At 26.2% G+C, this 18,944-nt stretch overlaps 5 protein-coding genes across 8 annotated transcripts in view; 3 read left to right on the top strand and 2 right to left on the bottom strand.

Annotated features, from left to right (window-relative positions):
* The window catches only part of LOC132916298 (uncharacterized protein KIAA1143 homolog), a 42,051-nt gene extending 23,548 nt beyond the window's left edge, over window positions 1-18,503 (top strand). Inside the window, exons 1-4 of one of the 2 annotated variants that reach the window (XM_060976178.1) lie at window positions 16,521-17,672; window positions 17,757-17,879; window positions 18,075-18,204; window positions 18,262-18,503. In XM_060976178.1, the coding sequence (XP_060832161.1) occupies window positions 17,769-17,879; window positions 18,075-18,204; window positions 18,262-18,431 (411 nt within the window). In that variant the 5' untranslated portion in view covers window positions 16,521-17,672; window positions 17,757-17,768 and the 3' untranslated portion in view covers window positions 18,432-18,503. Of the gene's footprint in view, window positions 1-16,520; window positions 17,673-17,756; window positions 17,880-18,074; window positions 18,205-18,261 lie in introns of those variants that run through there. The other variant, XM_060976179.1, reaches the window with a different exon arrangement.
* On the bottom strand, window positions 2,267-5,682 carry LOC132916283 (CCR4-NOT transcription complex subunit 10). The gene is made up of 10 exons (XM_060976158.1): window positions 4,973-5,682; window positions 4,568-4,890; window positions 4,390-4,496; window positions 4,150-4,301; window positions 3,865-4,064; window positions 3,456-3,747; window positions 3,026-3,373; window positions 2,812-2,921; window positions 2,627-2,705; window positions 2,267-2,557 (listed from the first exon to the last, which is right to left on the bottom strand). Exons 1-10 carry the CDS (start codon window positions 5,379-5,381, stop codon window positions 2,502-2,504), a joined length of 2,076 nt encoding a protein of 691 aa, XP_060832141.1. The 5' UTR covers window positions 5,382-5,682; the 3' UTR covers window positions 2,267-2,501.
* Window positions 6,341-9,852, top strand: LOC132916280 (zinc finger protein 555-like). 3 transcript variants are annotated; one of them, XM_060976152.1, is made up of 5 exons: window positions 6,341-6,413; window positions 6,702-6,904; window positions 7,047-8,172; window positions 8,239-8,804; window positions 8,896-9,852. In XM_060976152.1, exons 2-5 carry the CDS (start codon window positions 6,845-6,847, stop codon window positions 9,499-9,501), a joined length of 2,358 nt encoding a protein of 785 aa, XP_060832135.1. In that variant the 5' UTR covers window positions 6,341-6,413; window positions 6,702-6,844; the 3' UTR covers window positions 9,502-9,852. The 3 variants fall into 3 exon arrangements, with proteins under 3 accessions (XP_060832135.1, XP_060832133.1, XP_060832134.1); XM_060976150.1 differs by having other exon boundaries at window positions 6,365-6,647; window positions 6,758-6,904; XM_060976151.1 differs by lacking the exon at window positions 6,341-6,413 and having other exon boundaries at window positions 6,678-6,904.
* On the bottom strand, window positions 10,150-13,292 carry LOC132916291 (peptidyl-prolyl cis-trans isomerase FKBP8-like). The gene is made up of 5 exons (XM_060976170.1): window positions 13,121-13,292; window positions 12,404-12,712; window positions 11,988-12,187; window positions 11,618-11,919; window positions 10,150-11,538 (listed from the first exon to the last, which is right to left on the bottom strand). The coding sequence occupies exons 1-5, from the start codon at window positions 13,148-13,150 to the stop codon at window positions 11,231-11,233; spliced, it is 1,149 nt and encodes a 382-aa protein (XP_060832153.1). The 5' UTR covers window positions 13,151-13,292; the 3' UTR covers window positions 10,150-11,230.
* On the top strand, window positions 14,030-15,970 carry LOC132916295 (peptidyl-prolyl cis-trans isomerase 5). Its single transcript, XM_060976175.1, has 4 exons — window positions 14,030-14,301; window positions 14,676-14,883; window positions 15,079-15,263; window positions 15,337-15,970. Exons 1-4 carry the CDS (start codon window positions 14,209-14,211, stop codon window positions 15,469-15,471), a joined length of 621 nt encoding a protein of 206 aa, XP_060832158.1. The 5' UTR covers window positions 14,030-14,208; the 3' UTR covers window positions 15,472-15,970.
* Window positions 18,504-18,944: the final 441 nt, after the last annotated feature.

The following is an 18,944-nucleotide window of genomic DNA, read 5'->3' on the forward strand; positions in this document are numbered from 1 at the left end:
CAGTATACATCTTATTACGGAAATTCATAAGTTATGTAATCAAGTATCTAAATAATTACAGAATTAATGCTAAAAATATTGAATTGTTATATTATTAATTTGGTAGATCTATTTTTCACCAACGTTTCGTGCAGTTAAACGTCATAGCAAGCGAGTCGTTCATTTCGTAACTTGAGATCTAAATTAAGATACAAAGTAAACGAATCTTAATCAATGTGTGTCATCAACTTATTTTTACACGTTCCTAGTCAAAAAGGGTCGATCATCTGTTAAACCATCGCTATTTGTCTAAATAAAGAATGTTAACTTTTGTTAACTTGTAAACTTTTAGGTATTAGCTCGCAGAAAAGTACAGATAGATGCAAAATAATTATATACCTACTAATATGATTTATGATTATAATGTTAAGAACTTTGCTTTATCACTAATTAAGGACATGATGATTCTTTTACAATTAAAAAAATGTTTATTACGTTAATTAAAGTACTAAGCAAAAACTAAGCGATCTTTAGAAATATTGTCATTACACGGTTAGAGGATTTACTTGTATCGTTTACTTTTATTTACTTGTATTTACTTGTAACAAGTATTAACGGAGATAGAAAAATCTGGAAAACCGCAGAAGTCGGCAGGGTACCCTACAGTTCTCCAATGTTCGCGATGATTTCCCGGCGCAGAGGGCGGCGATTCCCTGAGGCGATTCTTGGTGTTCGTCGTCTTGTTCTGTTCACTGGAGACGGGAGCAGAACTCGAACTAGGTCAGGGCAGCGCGCCAAATGGTTGGATCAATTTTATTTTAAATTTATCAAGTCCGCTTCGACTCCATGGACACGCGTGATCAGTTCAGATTTCCAGACTGTGCATACCGATTAAAATGGTATCTTGCTTGTGTAACGTGAAGAATAACCAACCACCGAATCGTTTGCTAGTTCAATCGATTCTTAGTCTTTTTTTTTTTTTAATCAAAAACTTATTATTTTCTACCTATGTTTCACGATATTTCGCAAAAATACGTAATTATACTCTTTGTTTGAAAGCTAGAACTATCAATTTTGCTAATTTTTGCTAATTTTATTTCTTAAAAGTTTGTTGCCTCATTTTTATACAATATTATTTCCTATTATATTTTTACAAATGAACGAGTCTTAATAACAATAAGTAATCGTGTATGACGAATTGAAATTATAAAGGGAATGAGAAAAATATCAGCTCAATGTTACTTTAAACCGATTTACGAAAGGAAGTCGCGTAATATGTATATCGCACCTGCGACTAAGGACCTTCCGCTGTCCTTCTTCAATCGGAGAAGCATTGAAATTTCCAGATAAACCTTTAGTGTGATTGTTCTTCAATGCGATGCGATTGAATTGTTTATTCTTCTTTCATTGTTTAACTGTGATTACTCATGTTGGAGTTTCTTTGATTGAGGTCGTGTATGTATATCTTTTATCATGATCATACACATTCATATCTTTACATATTATATCTTTGATAATCAATTATTACAAAAATTATTGTGAATATATTAATATGAACATATTATAATTATGAAATCATATTGTAAATAATAAATACTTATTTAGCTTAAAATTACTTATTTAACATATTTATTATTTACAATATGATTTTATAACGTGATATGAAATTATCATTAAGTATCAAAAATTCATGTTTAAATTCGTATTATTCACTTGCGAGATTATTTTTATGTTTATTACGTATATTCAATAGGAAAAAAAAAAGATAAATCACGTGAAATAACAAACAGCGGAGAACCACTGGAACTATGTGAGTCAGACAGAGTAAGGTCCAGTATAAGGCCCTGGGGTGATTCGCCTAGACGGCCATGACCATATTACAGGCCAGAGGCCCCCAATACCATCCAGTAAACTTCCAATAACAATTGGCGAAATCATTACCGGCAATTCACTTCTCATGTTTATGGCGATAATACTGGAGTTCGTAGACAAATCTGTTCTGACAACTATGTTGAGGGGTTATCTTTATTCTTCATTGTATATTTGAATGTTATCTAGTGTATACCTTCATTATATTTATTATTTCTACTATAAAAATGATTCTAAATAAGTTTAAAATATAAACTTTATTACAGAATAATTTTAGAAAAATATTATGAAACGATGAATTTTTAAATTATATAAATATTAATTACATAAAATAATTGATATTTAAAAAGGGATAAATTATATACTTTTTTGTATTAAGAAAATATTCTTAAAGTATTCTAATATATGTACACATTACTGTTTTCAATGCAGTAAATTTTATTTTACAAACATCCTATTGTTTCTTTACCACACAAACTGTTCATTATACTTATGGAAATAAAGCTAATTTATATTTTACATATAAAGGGTACAAAAATTTTACAAATTTTATTAATTATTTACGACGTACTTGAGAAATTCGTGATTTTTCTAAGGTATACATTTATTTACAGCTATAGAAAGAAAATTTTACATAAATATAAAATTTACCGTCAACGATACTGTGGACAATGTTGTTTTATTATTGATCTTGAAATATCCGCATGACCTATTGCATAAAAAAACCGTTAATTATATTTTGCGTGATATTATTTATGACCAAAAATATTATTATTACCTAATTGCAATTCTATATATAAAGCTAGCATTATTACATGTATAGGAACATCACAGTCTGGGCCCTTTGACATCCAAACCTAAAACATTTATTAGAATCGATTAATAGGTATATATTATTAACGTAATTCATGCATAAATTTGTAAAAAATCTACACACATAAATGGCGTAAGTTTTTTAATTACCTGTTTTAAAGTTTCTCCAGACTTATCGAGTTCACCACGGATTGCGTAAGCTACGGCTAAGTTATAACGAAGTACAGCAATACCCGTAGGAACTGTCGTCGGATACCACACTATAAAATTAATAATTATTTCATGTAGTAACAGTCTATACCTAAAATTATGATAATAACCAATAATTTCACAAAAGAATTAAATGATTTAAATAAATTCTCACTTTTTATTGGTTTTGAAATAACCTCATCTGATTTTTCTTTATCTTTATCTTGAGTTTCAGGAATAAGTACAGAAGTACTTAAATCTTGAATATTTTCCGGTTTCAGATATTCAATGGCTTCACTAATTTTGTCCATAAATATCAAACTTTCTGCTGCGTAAAGATTTCCTAACATTCTATATGCACCAGGTAATTTATTAGTATTTAGTAATGCTTTAGCATGTTCAAGTGCAATAACATAATCACCAAGGCATAAGCATACATAAGCACTTGCAGCCAGAACGCTAATTTTTAAATTTAAAGCTTCAACGGTAGTAGTTTGAGATATTAAAGTTGAATGTTGAGCGCCTAAAATATTTTTGATACAAATATATATAACAATCAAACTTATGAATATTTACATTTTTAAATACATAGATTATTAAAATACCTAAATTATGACCGGCTGTTAATGATAAAGGTACTGTTTGTGGAGCAGCAATTGGTGTAATTGGTACATTAAGTTCATTGTTATTTGGTAATAAAAATAACGCATTCTTTAAACACAGAGAAGCGAATTCTAATGTTAATTGTGGTATAGCGGAAGGAAAACCTTCAGGATGATACTTTATATCTTTGGAAAGAGAAGAAGCTAAAATAATCTTTCTATAAATTCCAGTACCAACAACTTTTTGTACTAGATCTTTTCTTCGTTTTGGAATATTAAAATCAACTTCATTTGTCTGAAAAAATAATAAATAAAAATAATATAATAGCAAACAAAAGGGTAGAAGACATTTACTTTCTCTTGAAATACTGTGTGACGATCTAACAATCTAACATATAATATATATATTTACCGGTTTATGACAATAAATACAACACTCGGCAATTCTCAGCCATAATTTAGGATTATTTTGAAGCTTTTGTGCAGCTTCCATGAAACAATCAAAAGCAAGCGATGCATGTCCTGCATGTAAAAGTGATACACCAAGACTATACATTAATTCATAATGTTTATTTCCACCAAGTGTACACAGTGGTCGTGAAGATAAAGGATCTATATAAAAACAACTTTCTAAGATTATTATTTTCAATATTTTTACATAAAAAGACTATAGAGTAAAAATTATAATTATAATTACCACTATCTTTTACTTGTACGCTTTCTAGAGCACATTTATTTTCATGTAAAGCCTTTCGTAAGTAGAAACTTGCTAAATTTGGTTTACCCATAGCAAGATGTAAACATGCCATATTATTGTAATATAACACAGCAGAAGATTCTCCACAAGTCCTGAAAACCAAAAACATTAAAACAGTAAATGTATTATAATTACAAAAAAATTTTTCCATTGTGTAATATAGTAATATAATCATCATACTTAAAATCTAAATTCTCTGATGTTACAGAATTCAATAATTTAATGGCTTTCTTGTAATTGCCTCTTAAATACTCAAGATTAGCTTTTAAAAATACAGTTGATATATTCTGAAAGTAAAAGAAATTAAATACATAATATAACACAATACAATAATGTAATTTTTAAAAATATATCTTACTACAGGTGTACCCAGAGAAACTAATGTCTTCCATTCCCTTTTACATAATTTTAATTGATGCATCATAAGGTATATTCTAGCTTTACATTTTAATAATTTTAATTTGAATGCATCTGTAACTATATCGACTTCTCTTTTTGGTTCCTTCTGTTCTTTTATGGATTTTATTATACCTTCTTTGTCAACAGATGAAATTTTAGAATTATCTGTGGATATAAGTTGACTTTCTATGTAATTAATTAGAGATAACGCTGCATCTGGTTGTTCCGTTACTATATGTAATTCTATTAAAAGAAGGCACACTTTATGTGCCAATGATTCCTCTAAAAAAAAGCAATGCATATTTATAGGACTTGATATTGTTAACTTAAATGCTATCATAAAATTTGTTATCTTATTACTTACCCATAGGTTCTATGAAAGCAAATAATCTATTCATAATTTGAATTGCAGCATTATATTGTTTTGTGTGATATAACAAAACTGCTTGATTGTATCTCATAACACATTTCTCAATATCATCTATGGTTTCAGTGGAATCAATTGTAGACATTTGCCCACATATTGCATTCAAACTTTTTCTTAATAATTCTGTTTTCTTTAAATCATTTTTATAACATTCTACCACAACTTTATTATGCATTACTTTCAAGTCTTTAGGTCTTAAGGTTTCTAATTTGTTTAAATATGACAGACAGTTAGCATATGCTCCTTTTTGAAACTCAGATAGTGCATTTTGAGCCAGTTCACGTTCTTGTTCAGTTATAACTCCAGGACCGATATCTTTATTCTGTGTTTCAGATGTTTCACCCATTTTTATTTATAGCACAGTAATATTTATATTATATCGTAAAATCCTATACACAAAATGTTTACACTTAGTGATTTAGATTAAATAATCTTTTACACCTCCACATTTGACATTTATAAAGGTTAAAATTATAGCAAAAGATTAAAAGATATTCTTATTCTCGAATAATGCTTTAAAAATAAAAATTTTTGACTATCTGTGTATGTATAATGTTAAAACAGTCTTTAATAAAAAATAATTATTAATTTATTTTAAATAAATCTTTCTAACAACAACTTTTCATATTGACATTATTATTTTGCTGAAAGATGCCGCCACAAGTTAAAATCTCCTAGGACTTGAAACTAATTAGGTGAAATGTATTTAGCGGGAAATATAATATATATTATGATAAAATAATTATAAATATGTATTCTATCTTAAATAATTAAATCAAATCATTTAATAATAAAAAGATATAAAAACAACTAAATTATTAAATTGCTTTTATATTGGTTAATGTTTTAAATAAGCTTTTTAAGCATAAAAAGTTCTTTCTGCTTTTGAAAATGTCAATTGAACCATGTTTATTCTTGGAAAAATGTATTATTTGTTTTAATAATAGTAACAAAAATTTATCTTTGAGTGAACTTTAATTTATAATTTTTTTCTGAATTAAAAATTGTAGTAAATTTTTTAATATATTATTTCAAGTATTTCTAAGTTTCTAATTATAATAATTAAACAATAATGCAATATATTTTTTAAATTAAATATGTTTTAATATCTAATAATAATACAATAAATTTATATATAATTATATACGTATGTATATTTATAAATTATACGTATTTTCATTACATCTTTATACTATAAATAAAAAATATGTAAAAATTTAGAATTTTAGAAATTTAGAAATTTAGAATTTTATTTCAATTTATTTCTGTAGTATTATCTTCCCTAGATTAGATATAAATGCTAATAATTCGTAGCTTTTAATTAAAATATAATACATATGTATATGAAATATAATAACGCTTATACATATACAAATAAGTATGTATATATTTTTAATACACGTATATCTCATTTAATTCTTAGTGGTATAACAATTGTGTTCTAAAAAATACCACAATTAATAGATTTGTATTTAAAGATCAATCAGAATAATAGTACAATAAAAATCGTTATGTCCGATGGACCATGATTGTCAATTTAAAAAACACAGTACATATTAAAATACTATAAACAAAAAATGTATTTATATGTAATTATAAGTTATACAATAAGGTAAATAGATGTATTTAAACTAAAATTATTTTTTTCATTTATAATTTTTTTTAGGTTATATTTAAGTGCAATTGTGTTATAAACATCATGGAATGTTTAATTAATTTTAGTTTTGGCTTAAAAATTATCCTATAGCTGTCAAATATACGAAATATCATATGTGGGGCTCATTATTATTGTTTAAAATAATTTGAACAATGTCAGATATCAAATACCAACAATCAAAAATATTATCACAACATTCAATTGAAGATCAGGTAAAATTTCTTAAGCAAACAATATTTTATTAGAAAATAGAAATATAATTTGTAATCAGTAAATTTATTAAATAATTTTATTAAGGAAGAAGTAATTAATAATGAATAGAAATATGATAGATTAAACATTTTTTTTTATTAGGATAATTCAATACTACAGGTAGTACAAAAATCGCCTTCAGAAATTAATGACGTTAATGTCGTTGATTATTTACAAGACTGTGTAAATAAACTTTTAACTAAAGATTCAGGAATACATTTATCTTCTACACCAATATGTAATTCAAACATTGAGTCACAATTGAAAAACAAAAATAATGATTATAAAAATAATATTGAATTTGATTTTATAAAAATTGAAAACATTTTTTTACAAAATATACCAAATTCTCAAAATGAATTGAGATTTAAATGCGTAGAGCAAAATCATTTAAAAATGAAAAATGAATCTGCAGAATCTATAACTCATTTAGATGAAAAGAGTACTACTAGTATTAAATTAATAAAAATGAATAATGCAATTGATACAGAAGATATAAGAAGTAACAATATCCCTATTAAAGTAAAAAAGGCTTTTGTACTTGAGAAAAATATTTTTACTCAAGTTAAAGATAAATCGTATAATTTAGAAGTTAAGAATGAAAATTTGAATGATGAAAATAATGATCCTGAAACTAAATTTATAACATCAAATAATCAGAGTAAAATTAAAATCAATAATCTAGTTATGTTAAATAAACAAGTTAAAACATGTAGTCAATGTTCAATGACATTTAGATACAAAAGACATTTAGATCGGCATCTGGAAGGTCATCAAAAAAATAATTGTTCTCACTGCAGTGCAAAATTTGCCAGGCGTAAACACCTTGATATACACTTATTTCGTTCACATGGTGAAAGAGTAACAAAATATCCACATTCTTGTGATGTATGTTCCCGTAGTTTTCCTAAACGTATTTTATTAAATCGTCACCGTGCAAAACACAACTATGAAAATGGTAAAGTTTGTTCAGATTGTGGAGAAATGTTGAAAGCAGAAGAAGATGATAAGGAACACAAAGAAAATCATTGCACACGAAAACAATTTAAATGTAAAAGATGTTTACAAACATTTAGTATTGAACAGACGTATATAGCTCATATCCAAAATCATGATAATCATAAATGTCCAAAATGTGATGTCACTTTTGCCTCCAAAAAGAAGGTGCATGAACATTATAAAATGGTGCATTCTTCAAAATTGAATCATAATAAAATATCAAATAATGGTAAGTTTTTAAAAATAGAATAGGAAAATATATATTCATAATTTATAAAAACTGATTATTTTATAGGTATTTACTTTTGTACTGACTGCAGGCATACTTTTTTAAAAAAGGATGATTATTCTCGTCATTTAGATTCTACATTACATCTGAATAAAGTAAACAGGGAAATATTCCAAAGAGACATTTTTACATGCCTAATTTGTTCTAAGAAATTAATTTCACAAAGAGCTCTCGATCAACATGTTAGACGTATACATAAAGAAGAAAAAAGATTTACATGCAATATATATGGTTGTACATTTCAGTGTGCAAGAAAATCAGATTTGGATAGACATAGACAATTACATGTAGAACAAAGAAATGTTGTATGTGAACAATGTGGTAAAACTTTTACTAGTGTTAGTATTCTTAATGATCATGTTCTCTATATACACAATAAGGAAAGACAATTTATATGTGAAGAATGTGGTAAAGCATTTAAACGAAATAGTTTATTAAAAAGACATAAATTATCTCATCAACAATATCGGCCATTTGCTTGTATGCAATGCAGTACTGCTTTCAAGAGATCTCATCATCTTTCTCGTCATATGGAAACTTGTCATAGAATTACACTTGAGAAGAAAAAGAAGGTGAATTTAACTCTACATTTATATTTTACTTTTTAGTCATTTATATAATTTAACAGAGATGCACAATTAAAATATAATAAAAATTCAACAGATTGTAAAACTTATGAAAACAGAAGATGGTCATCTTGTTCCAGTACCAGAGAAACCAAAAAAGCTTAAACCTAAAAAATTAAAAATGAAAGCAGGATCTAATAAAATTTTATCGTCAGATGACAAACCTGTTACTTTTCAAAACATGGATATTAATAACAGATATTCTGATTCATGTTTGGAAGCACAAACATTGCTTAATTCTAATGACTTATGTGAAAATTCAGCATTGCCATTAGAACTTACAAATGTATTATCAAACACAGATTTTGCCCCTCAGGTTCTTTCATTAGTAGATATTAATGCAGAACAAATTGTGACTGTAGAAGTTACTACTCCAAAAACATTAATAATGAATGATCTTGTAGATCAATTTGAAATAAATTGTAATGAAATATTGAATCTAACAAATTATCAAGATTTAGAACTTCAGCATGGAATTTCAAATACAGATCAAAATTTGTATGATCATATGAATTATTCTGAATTATCGTTAGGAACTGTTGAAGGAACATCATTTTTTGTGGATTCGAATATTAACAAATTAGATACTTTACCAATAGAAAATTATTTGAATCAATCGTTTCCATCGTTTTTAAATTTTTAATCATATTACATAATATGTATTAATATAAAATATCTAGCTTATAAGCTAAAGAATTTTTTTTATATCTCTATCATTACTTGAATTTACAGATACAAAATTTTATTAACATGAATTATAAATATGTATTAAAAGTATGTAAAATTGCCTAAAATTATTTTAAGCATAATTAAGATGTTTAATAAGTGATAAACAAAAATGTGATATATTTTGTAATACTTAGATTTTATCAAAATTTATCATGCATTTAATAAGTATAGTAAGTAATAAGTATAAATAAAATTGTATAGTAATCTTTCTAGATCTTTTATTTATAGTTGTTTTTATTAATGTATATAATATAATATATAATATAATATATAAATTCCATGAATATTTTATTCTTTTTGCTTAAAAATATACATTTTAATGAATATAACTAATGTTTATTTTTATTATTTATTAGAGACATGGATAACTCATGCTATTTATCATGATGGGAAAATTATAAAACAGGGTATGCACAGTCTCATATACTCTTATCAGATTTGATTAATTTCAGATGAGCTCACATGAGCTCATTCTAAAAACATTTTGTGACATGCCAAATCAGTTTTTTATAAGTATAAATCATTATTTCTCGAAGTATGATATAACTTTATATATATTTACTTTTCTCAATTTTATTAATGCTACTTTACTTAATTAGTGCCATTCAATAAATAATGGTTTGTTATATTTTGTATATCTGAGTTTTTTATTGCAACAGCAAGTTTCTAAAAGTAGAAAGTATTAACAAATTTTGTGACATTTCCCTACGTACTTGATTATTTCTCTATTTCACATCATTTTAATTATTGGGTACACCAAATGGCATACTTATAGAACCATTGTTCATAGTGAAGATTCTTTTATATGGACAACAGTTATCCATACCTAATTTACTATATTAATATAAGATAGTATATATGAAATCTAAATAATAATAGAAAAAATTGAAATAATAAAAATATATCATAAATACGTATTTAAGTGGTATTTGAATATGCCTAAAAATATTAATGCAATTAAATTGTTATTAATATAAAACACAAGTGTAAAATATATTGTACATATTCATTTAAATCATATGCACTTTTTCACATAAATGTTTGAATTTATATACCTTGAATATATCTATTTCTCACGTTATTTATATTCTTTTTAACACACCATCATTGTACATCATTTTAAAAATTGCTATGAAATAATAATAAAGAAAAGAATTCTATAGTATTTCTTACTTAATTATTGATATTAAGATAAATAAATAATTAATATGAATAAGATTAAGAGAATCTTCCTCTTATTAATTACGTTCGTAAATGCAAAAGTTCATGTTGATATATATGTAAACGAAGTCTACACATTTAGAATATGTATATAATTACTCACATACATATAGTCATTAACTTTTTTTAGCACCCCATATTGTAAATATCCAGTTGAAAAGATTGACTATATTTTTGTATGCTAATTTTTGTTGCAAAATTTACAAACATAATATATAATACAAGATTTGAACAAAGTTTAAATAAAATTTTATTATTAGTATGACTTTTTCTTTTGATTTGTTCGTATATTATTAAAGTTATCAAATTTTTACTTGTTTTTATACTTATATCTTTTAGTTTGAAGTCTATGATACTTAATTATATATACTTATACTTATTTAGCTTAATGTGTTTCATTTAAATTTTTTCCTAAATTTTTTTCACGAAACAAATCTATATAAAAATACGCTTAAAATTGCTGCAGTTGCTCCACCAATTAAACTCCATGTAAGCTTTGATGAATTTTTACTTTTTTGTTCTTTTGTATTTTTTTGAGAATTATTGTCATTTTTATGTGCTCCTAACATTTTACGATACAGATTTTTTTCATGCTGAGCGTCCTTAGCATTCTTCTCTTTTAAAATGGCTAATTCCGACTGAATAGCCTTTGTTTCTGGCTCCAATTTTGCTGCTTGAAGCAATGTTTGATATGCTAATGCATGTTCTCCTTTATAATGTAAAATTTTTCCTAAAAAAAATGTAATATGCTTAATATACAAAAATTTATTATTATGTGTATATATAAAATGGTACGTGTAAAATATTACCTTTCCTAAAGAGTGCTTTTACGTTTTGAGGTTGGCAACTTAGAACACTTTCTACACTTTTCAATGCTGCATCATAAGCTTGTGTTTTCATTTGTGCAGCTGCTAGGTTATTATATACTTTCATACGATCCTCCAGTAAAGCCTGTAATTCTGCATCAGTAGTAGTATCTTCCACTTCATTTTGGTAAGATGTACGACTTTCTGTTGGTAACAAAAATTCTAATGCTCTCCGATAACACTGAATCGCAAGTGTTGGTTCATTACGAGTAAACCACCAATTGCCCCGTTCCCGTTTTTTATTGCTTTAAAAGAAGTAAAGATATCCAATCAATCATAATACCAAATATCAACAGTCATAAAAAATAATTACCCAATTTCTTTTCGCTGATTGACATTGAGTGTTTCTGTCTCTTCTTCTAATTCACTGGACTTCAATTCAACTGTATATAGAATAGTGGCATTTGGTGGAATATTTGGTTCTTTTCCTAGAGAACCATAAGCAAACCTTGGATCAATTTCAATTTCAGCAACTTCATTTACATCCATTAATGCAATTGCTAAATCTAATCCCTACAATTGAACAATATAATAACAAACATTATTGATACTACTATATTAAATAAAATTTTTTTCATTGGAAAATTAATAATAATTATGTTGCTCATAATCTAATAAAATATAAATAGTATTATAGCAGAATAATCAATATAACATTATATCCGAAATACAATTTAAAAAATACATTTATAAAACAAAGATTTAAAATATAAAGATATCACTCAATACCTGAATCACTTCAACATCACCTAATTGAATTTCGAGGTCTTCATATTCTTCAACCGTCGTACCATCTTTTAATTTACCAGTAATTTTTAAAGTACAAATATCAGATCTATTTGGTCGTGTTCCATTTTTCCCACTTTTTATAACTTTCTTTTTAAGCTGCCCATTTCCTAAGATATCTATCCACTCTTCAGGTGGATGTTCATTTAAAGCTGCTTTTGTCATTGGTTCATTTGGGTTTATATCAAAGTTTAATCCTTCTTTAATGAAATCAGCTTGACTTGTCCCTGGTTGAATAGATTCATCTTCCATCTTCAAAATCCACAAAGTTCAACAAATTATTCACTTGTTATAGACATAAAAAATTAATGAGTTTTTAAAAGATTGTATTTGAAACAGTAAATCACTATAGCAATATTAAGAAATTAAAAATTCATTCTATTATAGATATAGAAATAAATTTCAATCTCAATAAAATGTTCATTAATTCTTAATTCGCAATACCAAATATGTCGTATTCATTAGAAATAAGAACGTTATAAATTATAAGAAATGTTAAACGCATGTAAGAAATAAACAATATAAACAATCGAAAAATGCACACTCATTCCATGAAACGAAATATTTTAAGCAGAAATAATAATATTAACATTATTACTTCTTGTTACGCGATAACGTGATACGACTTTAAACTCACTTATTATTTAGAAAGATACGTACCTTGTTATTTTCAAAGGTTTCAATAATCATTAGGAATGCTAAGAAATAATATTCAACTTGTGTTTATTTGCAGAACACGTGATACTGATTAACTTCACTATTACTTGAAATGAGCACTACTAGAATATCGAAAGTATTTAATCGATAATCGAACTTTTATCGACTTTCTTAAGCCAGTAATTACGTAAATATGTATGTGTATGTATTTTTGTGCTTATTAGAAGAAACAAACGTGATTTAATTGCTTAATTCAACTAGAATAAATTTATCAAGTAAATGTTTTCGCTTTATAATTAATTCTGATACATATGTAATAACCGTAAATGAAATTAATCCCTAATTTTGATTGGTAGTAAAACTGATTATCAAAATCATATAATGCTATTACCCTGTGTTTAACAATCTAAAATTCCCTGCAATTTTATCAAACAGAAATAAATTTATATAACTGCTAAATCATAAAATCAGTCTTCTCTCTCTCTCTCTCTCTCTCTCTCTCTCACTTTTGTGTTTAGATACTATACATGCATATGTATATACTATATGTACATATATAAGCAACATAATGAAATAGCGAAGTGTGGCATAAAATATGTTTGTAATATCTAAGATCATTTTGTATCATATCAATGCATAAAACTTTCAATCTCCTATATATCTTTAGATTGAGATATCTATAGATTGTAGATTGTAAGTTTTAAAATCTTATTATTGTGGTAAATAATTTTTATTTTCAACTACATTGAAACGAACATGTACTTTTATATAAGATATTCTATAATTATTGCTCAAATATTGATAACAGTTGCTAAAATAAATACTAAAATCATATTATATCATATCATATCAATCTTTTTCAATCTTTTTATCAACTAATAACATATTTCCCAATTCTCAATTGTAGTTTATGTTTCATGCAAGGTGAATGGAACCAATCGAATGATCCCACATTTCTAACATATGCGCATGCGCATGGGATCCACGTTCGACTGTATATTGTATATGTACCACTCTGACAAAGTGTATAGTTGCTAAGAAGTCTTTATCCTGTTAATTCCCATACAATTTTAAAATTCTTTTTATTAATAATGAAATCGCTTTTATTAGTGGGAGTTGTGTTAGCTACCTTTTGTTCAAGTAGTAACGCTGACGATAAAAAAGGCCCAAAAGTTACAGCTAAGGTAAATAAATGAAATGTACTAATATAAAACATCAGACTTGTTAACAAAGAATTTGTTGTCGAACAAAGTAGATAAAAATAAAATTAAATAAACTAAATATGACTCATTGTTGAAAAATCGCTTTTCTTATTTTTGAATTAAAAAGTATATCTTCGATTTATATATATCTTGATTTATTTTTTACATTCGTATGTTAGAAAATTTTTTTAATTTATTTCGTAATTGGGATACACGATTTTAAATTCTTTATTTGTTTTTGTTTATGAAGTGTTTCTATATGTGCTATATACATATATAAACAATGGTTTTTACAAGTCTATGAAATTTTAAGAAAATAATTAAATCTATAACTATACGTACATATTTATACATAGGTATGGTTTGATATTAATATTGATGGAAAATATGAAGGAAGAATTGAAATTGGGCTGTTTGGAAAAACAGTTCCAAAGACTGTCCAGAACTTCATTGAATTAGCAAAAAAACCTCAAGGAGAAGGATATAAGGGTAGTAAATTTCATAGAGTCATTCGTGAATTTATGATCCAAGGAGGAGATTTTACAAAAGGAGATGGAACTGGAGGTTTGATATCATCATATTATTTATTTCTAGTTTGAAAATTGATGTATTACATTTTATTTAGTATAAAATTAAGATTCAATAAATCCTTTAAATTTTATTAAATAAAATGACACATAGCTCAATGTTTTTATAGTATTTGAAATATTAGACAATTATTAATGATTACATTTAATTTTAATAAATTTCTTTTATTAGGTCGCAGTATTTATGGAGCTCGTTTTGAAGATGAAAACTTCAAATTGAAACATTATGGTGCTGGGTGGTTGTCTATGGCAAATGCTGGAAAAGATACCAATGGATCACAATTCTTTATTACTGTGAAACAAACTCCTTGGCTTGATGGTAGACATGTTGTATTTGGCAAAATAATTAAGGGAATGGTATGTCATTTTCTTTACATAATCTGTTGGATAAATAACTTAATAACTATCTATTATGAAAATAATTTTACAGGATGTAGTAAGAAAAATTGAAAATGTAAACACTGATACTCGAGATAGACCAACAAAAGATGTTGTAATTGCTGATTGTGATGCAGAAATAGTAGCAGAACCTTTCAGTGTATCAAAGGAAAGTGCTACTGATTAAACATATTTTTATTTTTATGATGATGGAAACTAACCATTTATGGCTCTTATGTATTAAAAGAACAAGCTTATTTAGTTTAATATGTTCATAATTTCATATACACTAAAAATTCATAAAATTTAATATTTACTAATTTTGTATAAAAATCATTTAGATATTGTTTACATAATTGCTCAAAAAATTATTCACAAACCTTATTTAATATACTTATATAAAATACATTTTAACAATTATGAACAATCATTAAAAAGATACGTAAAATAAGAATTTGTTCTTAACAATTTCAATTATGGAACACTCAAAGTGAAATGCATATTTATAAGTAGAAATTTCTTAAACAAATAGAGTTGAAAAACCACAAAATCGTATGAAACCATCTTGTAATCCAGTATCTTATTCCAATTTTTATAAAACTATATACATACATATGCTAAAATGCGCAATAAATTTTATATACTTATAATCACATTTTTTCAAATAAATAAATATAACTAATTTAGTGATGCATTTTATTTGTTTTCCTTTCATGCCTATTTTTATTCAATACAAATATAAGTAACATAGTATAATTGAATACAGCAAAATTATGTGAAATATAAATTTTATATATTATAAATCTACATATATATGCATAGATGTACTTTTTTAATTCAATGCAATAAATATATATGTAGTATGATACAGTACAAACAGGTATGAACAATATTAAGCCTTTCACTTCAAAGTTCATGACATTCTCATAAGAATTCTTCATTTATTCTTTATAAAATACATACTGACTACCTAAATGAGAGTTAGTTAAATAATTTCTAAAGAAACTTTATTATATGTACCTATATGTACATATGTTAATCATGCAATTATATATGTTAATTAATTTTTGTAACATAATGCTGTTGTATATAAGATATTAAAAAATTTGTACAATTTTAGATATAAAAAATTTATATTTAGTAGTTAAATAAATTATATCAAAAAATACTAATTTACTTATATATATGTCAATGATGTCAATAATTTGCATTGAAATATATATAAGTAAATGTGTGTGTGTGTGTGTGTGTGTGTGTAACGTCATAGCCTTGCGGTTTCCCATAACGTACAGGGAGCCATACATTTACGAACTTTTATGTATTAACGCAGCCTTGAGGTTCGCGTAGCACGGTAACTGATAGTTCGAAGTCCACCTTAAACTATAGGTCCTACATGCCCTTCAACGGTACCAAAAATCATTCTTGCTTACTCTCCGAGTCGTACCTAAGCCAATTAAAATACTAGTGCTTGATGCCGAAAAACAAATGCCTTGGAGCACTAGAGCCCATGTAAGCAAATACCACAATGATACATGTGTAACGTATAACCTAAAGTAATCGCTAATGACTTCATAGTTCATACGATTTTAGATAAATAACAAACGGTCATGATCGTGTACACACTTTTGTTTTCTTTCTACTCATCTTTCGTTTCTATTGGAATGTATGGCGGCCTAGTGACAACTTTTATCACTCATCGTGGAGCAGCGTAGTGGTCAATAAGTGAACTAATATACATAAAATGATGACATTCTACAGAAATTGGGTGATTTGCTGGACTCACGGTCATATAAATAGATCTGAGCACTCCTTACTGAAAACATTAATGAAACTTTCTGTCTTTTGAATTGAATCGAAAAAGACTGAGATGAGGACCAAGGAAAGGTCTCGTTCTGCGTATGCACAACGCTGGTAACATGTATACTTTGATAATTTATTCGTTTTCCCGGGTGTTTCAGTTTTCATAATATATTGCACACTTCCCCCAATGGTGGCGTTTCTCTCCTATTCTCTCCTATATTGCCTCCTTATAGGTACACACATATATATATACATATGTATATACATACTATGAATGTTCAACAGAAACACTATCCATCTCTATCTGTCTTGCAAGAACGTGGACTTTGTTAATCTTTCACCTTAATTTTTAATGATTAGACACGACTCAATTTATAGACGGTTTTCCCTAGCAAATGTCAAGACTTGCTTATATGATCGTATTGTGGTTTTTAGACTCCAGGGATAATAACTAACAATTTAGCTTGGAATTCCCCAAGTTCCTGAACGGCTACACAACAGCACCAACCAATCAGAATTAAGACACTAGTGAATTTTACTAGATGTATCCAACTTGATTTTATTTTCTAATCTATGTAGAATTCATACGTAATGTATTACGCAGTATTATTTTGTAGCATACTAAAATTAGGTTATGTTTTGATGTTTGGAATTTTAAAATATTGACGTAAGGAAGATAGTAAAATGTCAAGGAAGAAACATAATGTATCGTATATTAAGCCGAATGAGCCAAAATTTTTACGTGAATTAAAGGAACAAATCGGATACAAGGAAGGACCTACAATCGACACAAAGGTAAATCGTATTTTTCATTATATACAAATAATTGCTCAACTTCTAGGTTACTAATTAGAACGTAACTATATATTAATAATTATTCATTGCAATTAAGCATATTTGCAATTAAATCATTAAATACACTACAATATATACTTATTTATAACTAGTATAAACAATCATTTAAATAATTTAAAACATTCTCTTAAACAGAGAGAAGTATTACCACAAGATTCAGACAATGAAGAAGAACATGAAGAAGACAAGCCTGTTGTAGTTGTATTAAATTCTGAACACTTGAGTGCAGAACAAGCAGAGACATATAAGAAAAAGAAAGGAGAAGGTATAAAGTGCATAACTTCCATCTAATGATAACTATACATGAATTTTTATGTTGTAGAGGAAGCTAATACTCCAGCAGATTTATCTAAAAGAATTATATTCAAGAAAAACAAAATAACAGAGGCAGAATCAGATAAAGCAGATAAACCATTGAAAAAGAAGATTAAAAAATCAAAACAAGAGAAAGTTGTATTATCGTTTAGTGATAATGATGAAGAATATTCGTAACATTGCTTATGTATGTCAAATGCATTTATAATTAAAATATATAAAATAAAAATGACTGTACAAGATCTCAAAGATATTTAACATATTTTCTAAATATATACAGTAGGATCTACAGCATATAGTGGTTGATGTAATAACATATAAATATGTTATTGGAGGCACTTTGTATATTTAATGTATTGAAAATATTGATATTTAAAATGTAAATATTGTATATAAAACTCTTACATTTTTTTCCAATAACAATGTTAAGAAAAAGTGGATGTAATCAGCTGTATAAATATAAATTCTTAATAAAAAGATAGTATCTTTTTGAAAATAATTCTTTTAATAGTGTAAAAAAGAATGACAATAAAAATTTATTAAATAAAAAAATCATGTTATTTTATTTAGAATACATATATATATATATATATATAAATTAAATAATAAATTTTGTATTTATAAGTATAATGTATATAAAAATGATAAAATAACATTTTTTTAATACCCTTACGTGAATTATAGGTGTGT

The sequence above is a fragment of the Bombus pascuorum genome, chromosome 2 (genome assembly GCF_905332965.1).
Source record: "Bombus pascuorum chromosome 2, iyBomPasc1.1, whole genome shotgun sequence".
Taxonomy (NCBI): Eukaryota; Metazoa; Arthropoda; class Insecta; order Hymenoptera; family Apidae; genus Bombus; species Bombus pascuorum.

Coding starts and splice junctions, on each gene's coding strand:
- LOC132916291 (XM_060976170.1), bottom strand. CDS start 13,150: ATGATTATTGAAACCTTTGAAAATAACAAG. Junction 12,713..13,120: donor AAACCTTTGAAAATAACAAG/GTACGTATCTTT, acceptor TGGATTTTGAAG/ATGGAAGATGAATCTATTCA. Junction 11,920..11,987: donor AATCAGCGAAAAGAAATTGG/GTAATTATTTTT, acceptor CTTCTTTTAAAG/CAATAAAAAACGGGAACGGG.
- LOC132916283 (XM_060976158.1), bottom strand. CDS start 5,381: ATGGGTGAAACATCTGAAACACAGAATAAAGATATCGGTCCTGGAGTT. Junction 4,891..4,972: donor TGCTTTCATAGAACCTATGG/GTAAGTAATAAG, acceptor GCTTTTTTTTAG/AGGAATCATTGGCACATAAA. Junction 4,065..4,149: donor CGTACAAGTAAAAGATAGTG/GTAATTATAATT, acceptor GTTTTTATATAG/ATCCTTTATCTTCACGACCA.
- LOC132916295 (XM_060976175.1), top strand. CDS start 14,209: ATGAAATCGCTTTTATTAGTGGGAGTTGTGTTAGCTACCTTTTGTTCA. Junction 14,884..15,078: donor AAAAGGAGATGGAACTGGAG/GTTTGATATCAT, acceptor TTCTTTTATTAG/GTCGCAGTATTTATGGAGCT. Junction 15,264..15,336: donor GCAAAATAATTAAGGGAATG/GTATGTCATTTT, acceptor ATAATTTTACAG/GATGTAGTAAGAAAAATTGA.
- LOC132916280 (XM_060976152.1), top strand. CDS start 6,845: ATGTCAGATATCAAATACCAACAATCAAAAATATTATCACAACATTCA. Junction 6,905..7,046: donor AACATTCAATTGAAGATCAG/GTAAAATTTCTT, acceptor TTTTTTTATTAG/GATAATTCAATACTACAGGT. Junction 8,805..8,895: donor CACTTGAGAAGAAAAAGAAG/GTGAATTTAACT, acceptor AAAATTCAACAG/ATTGTAAAACTTATGAAAAC.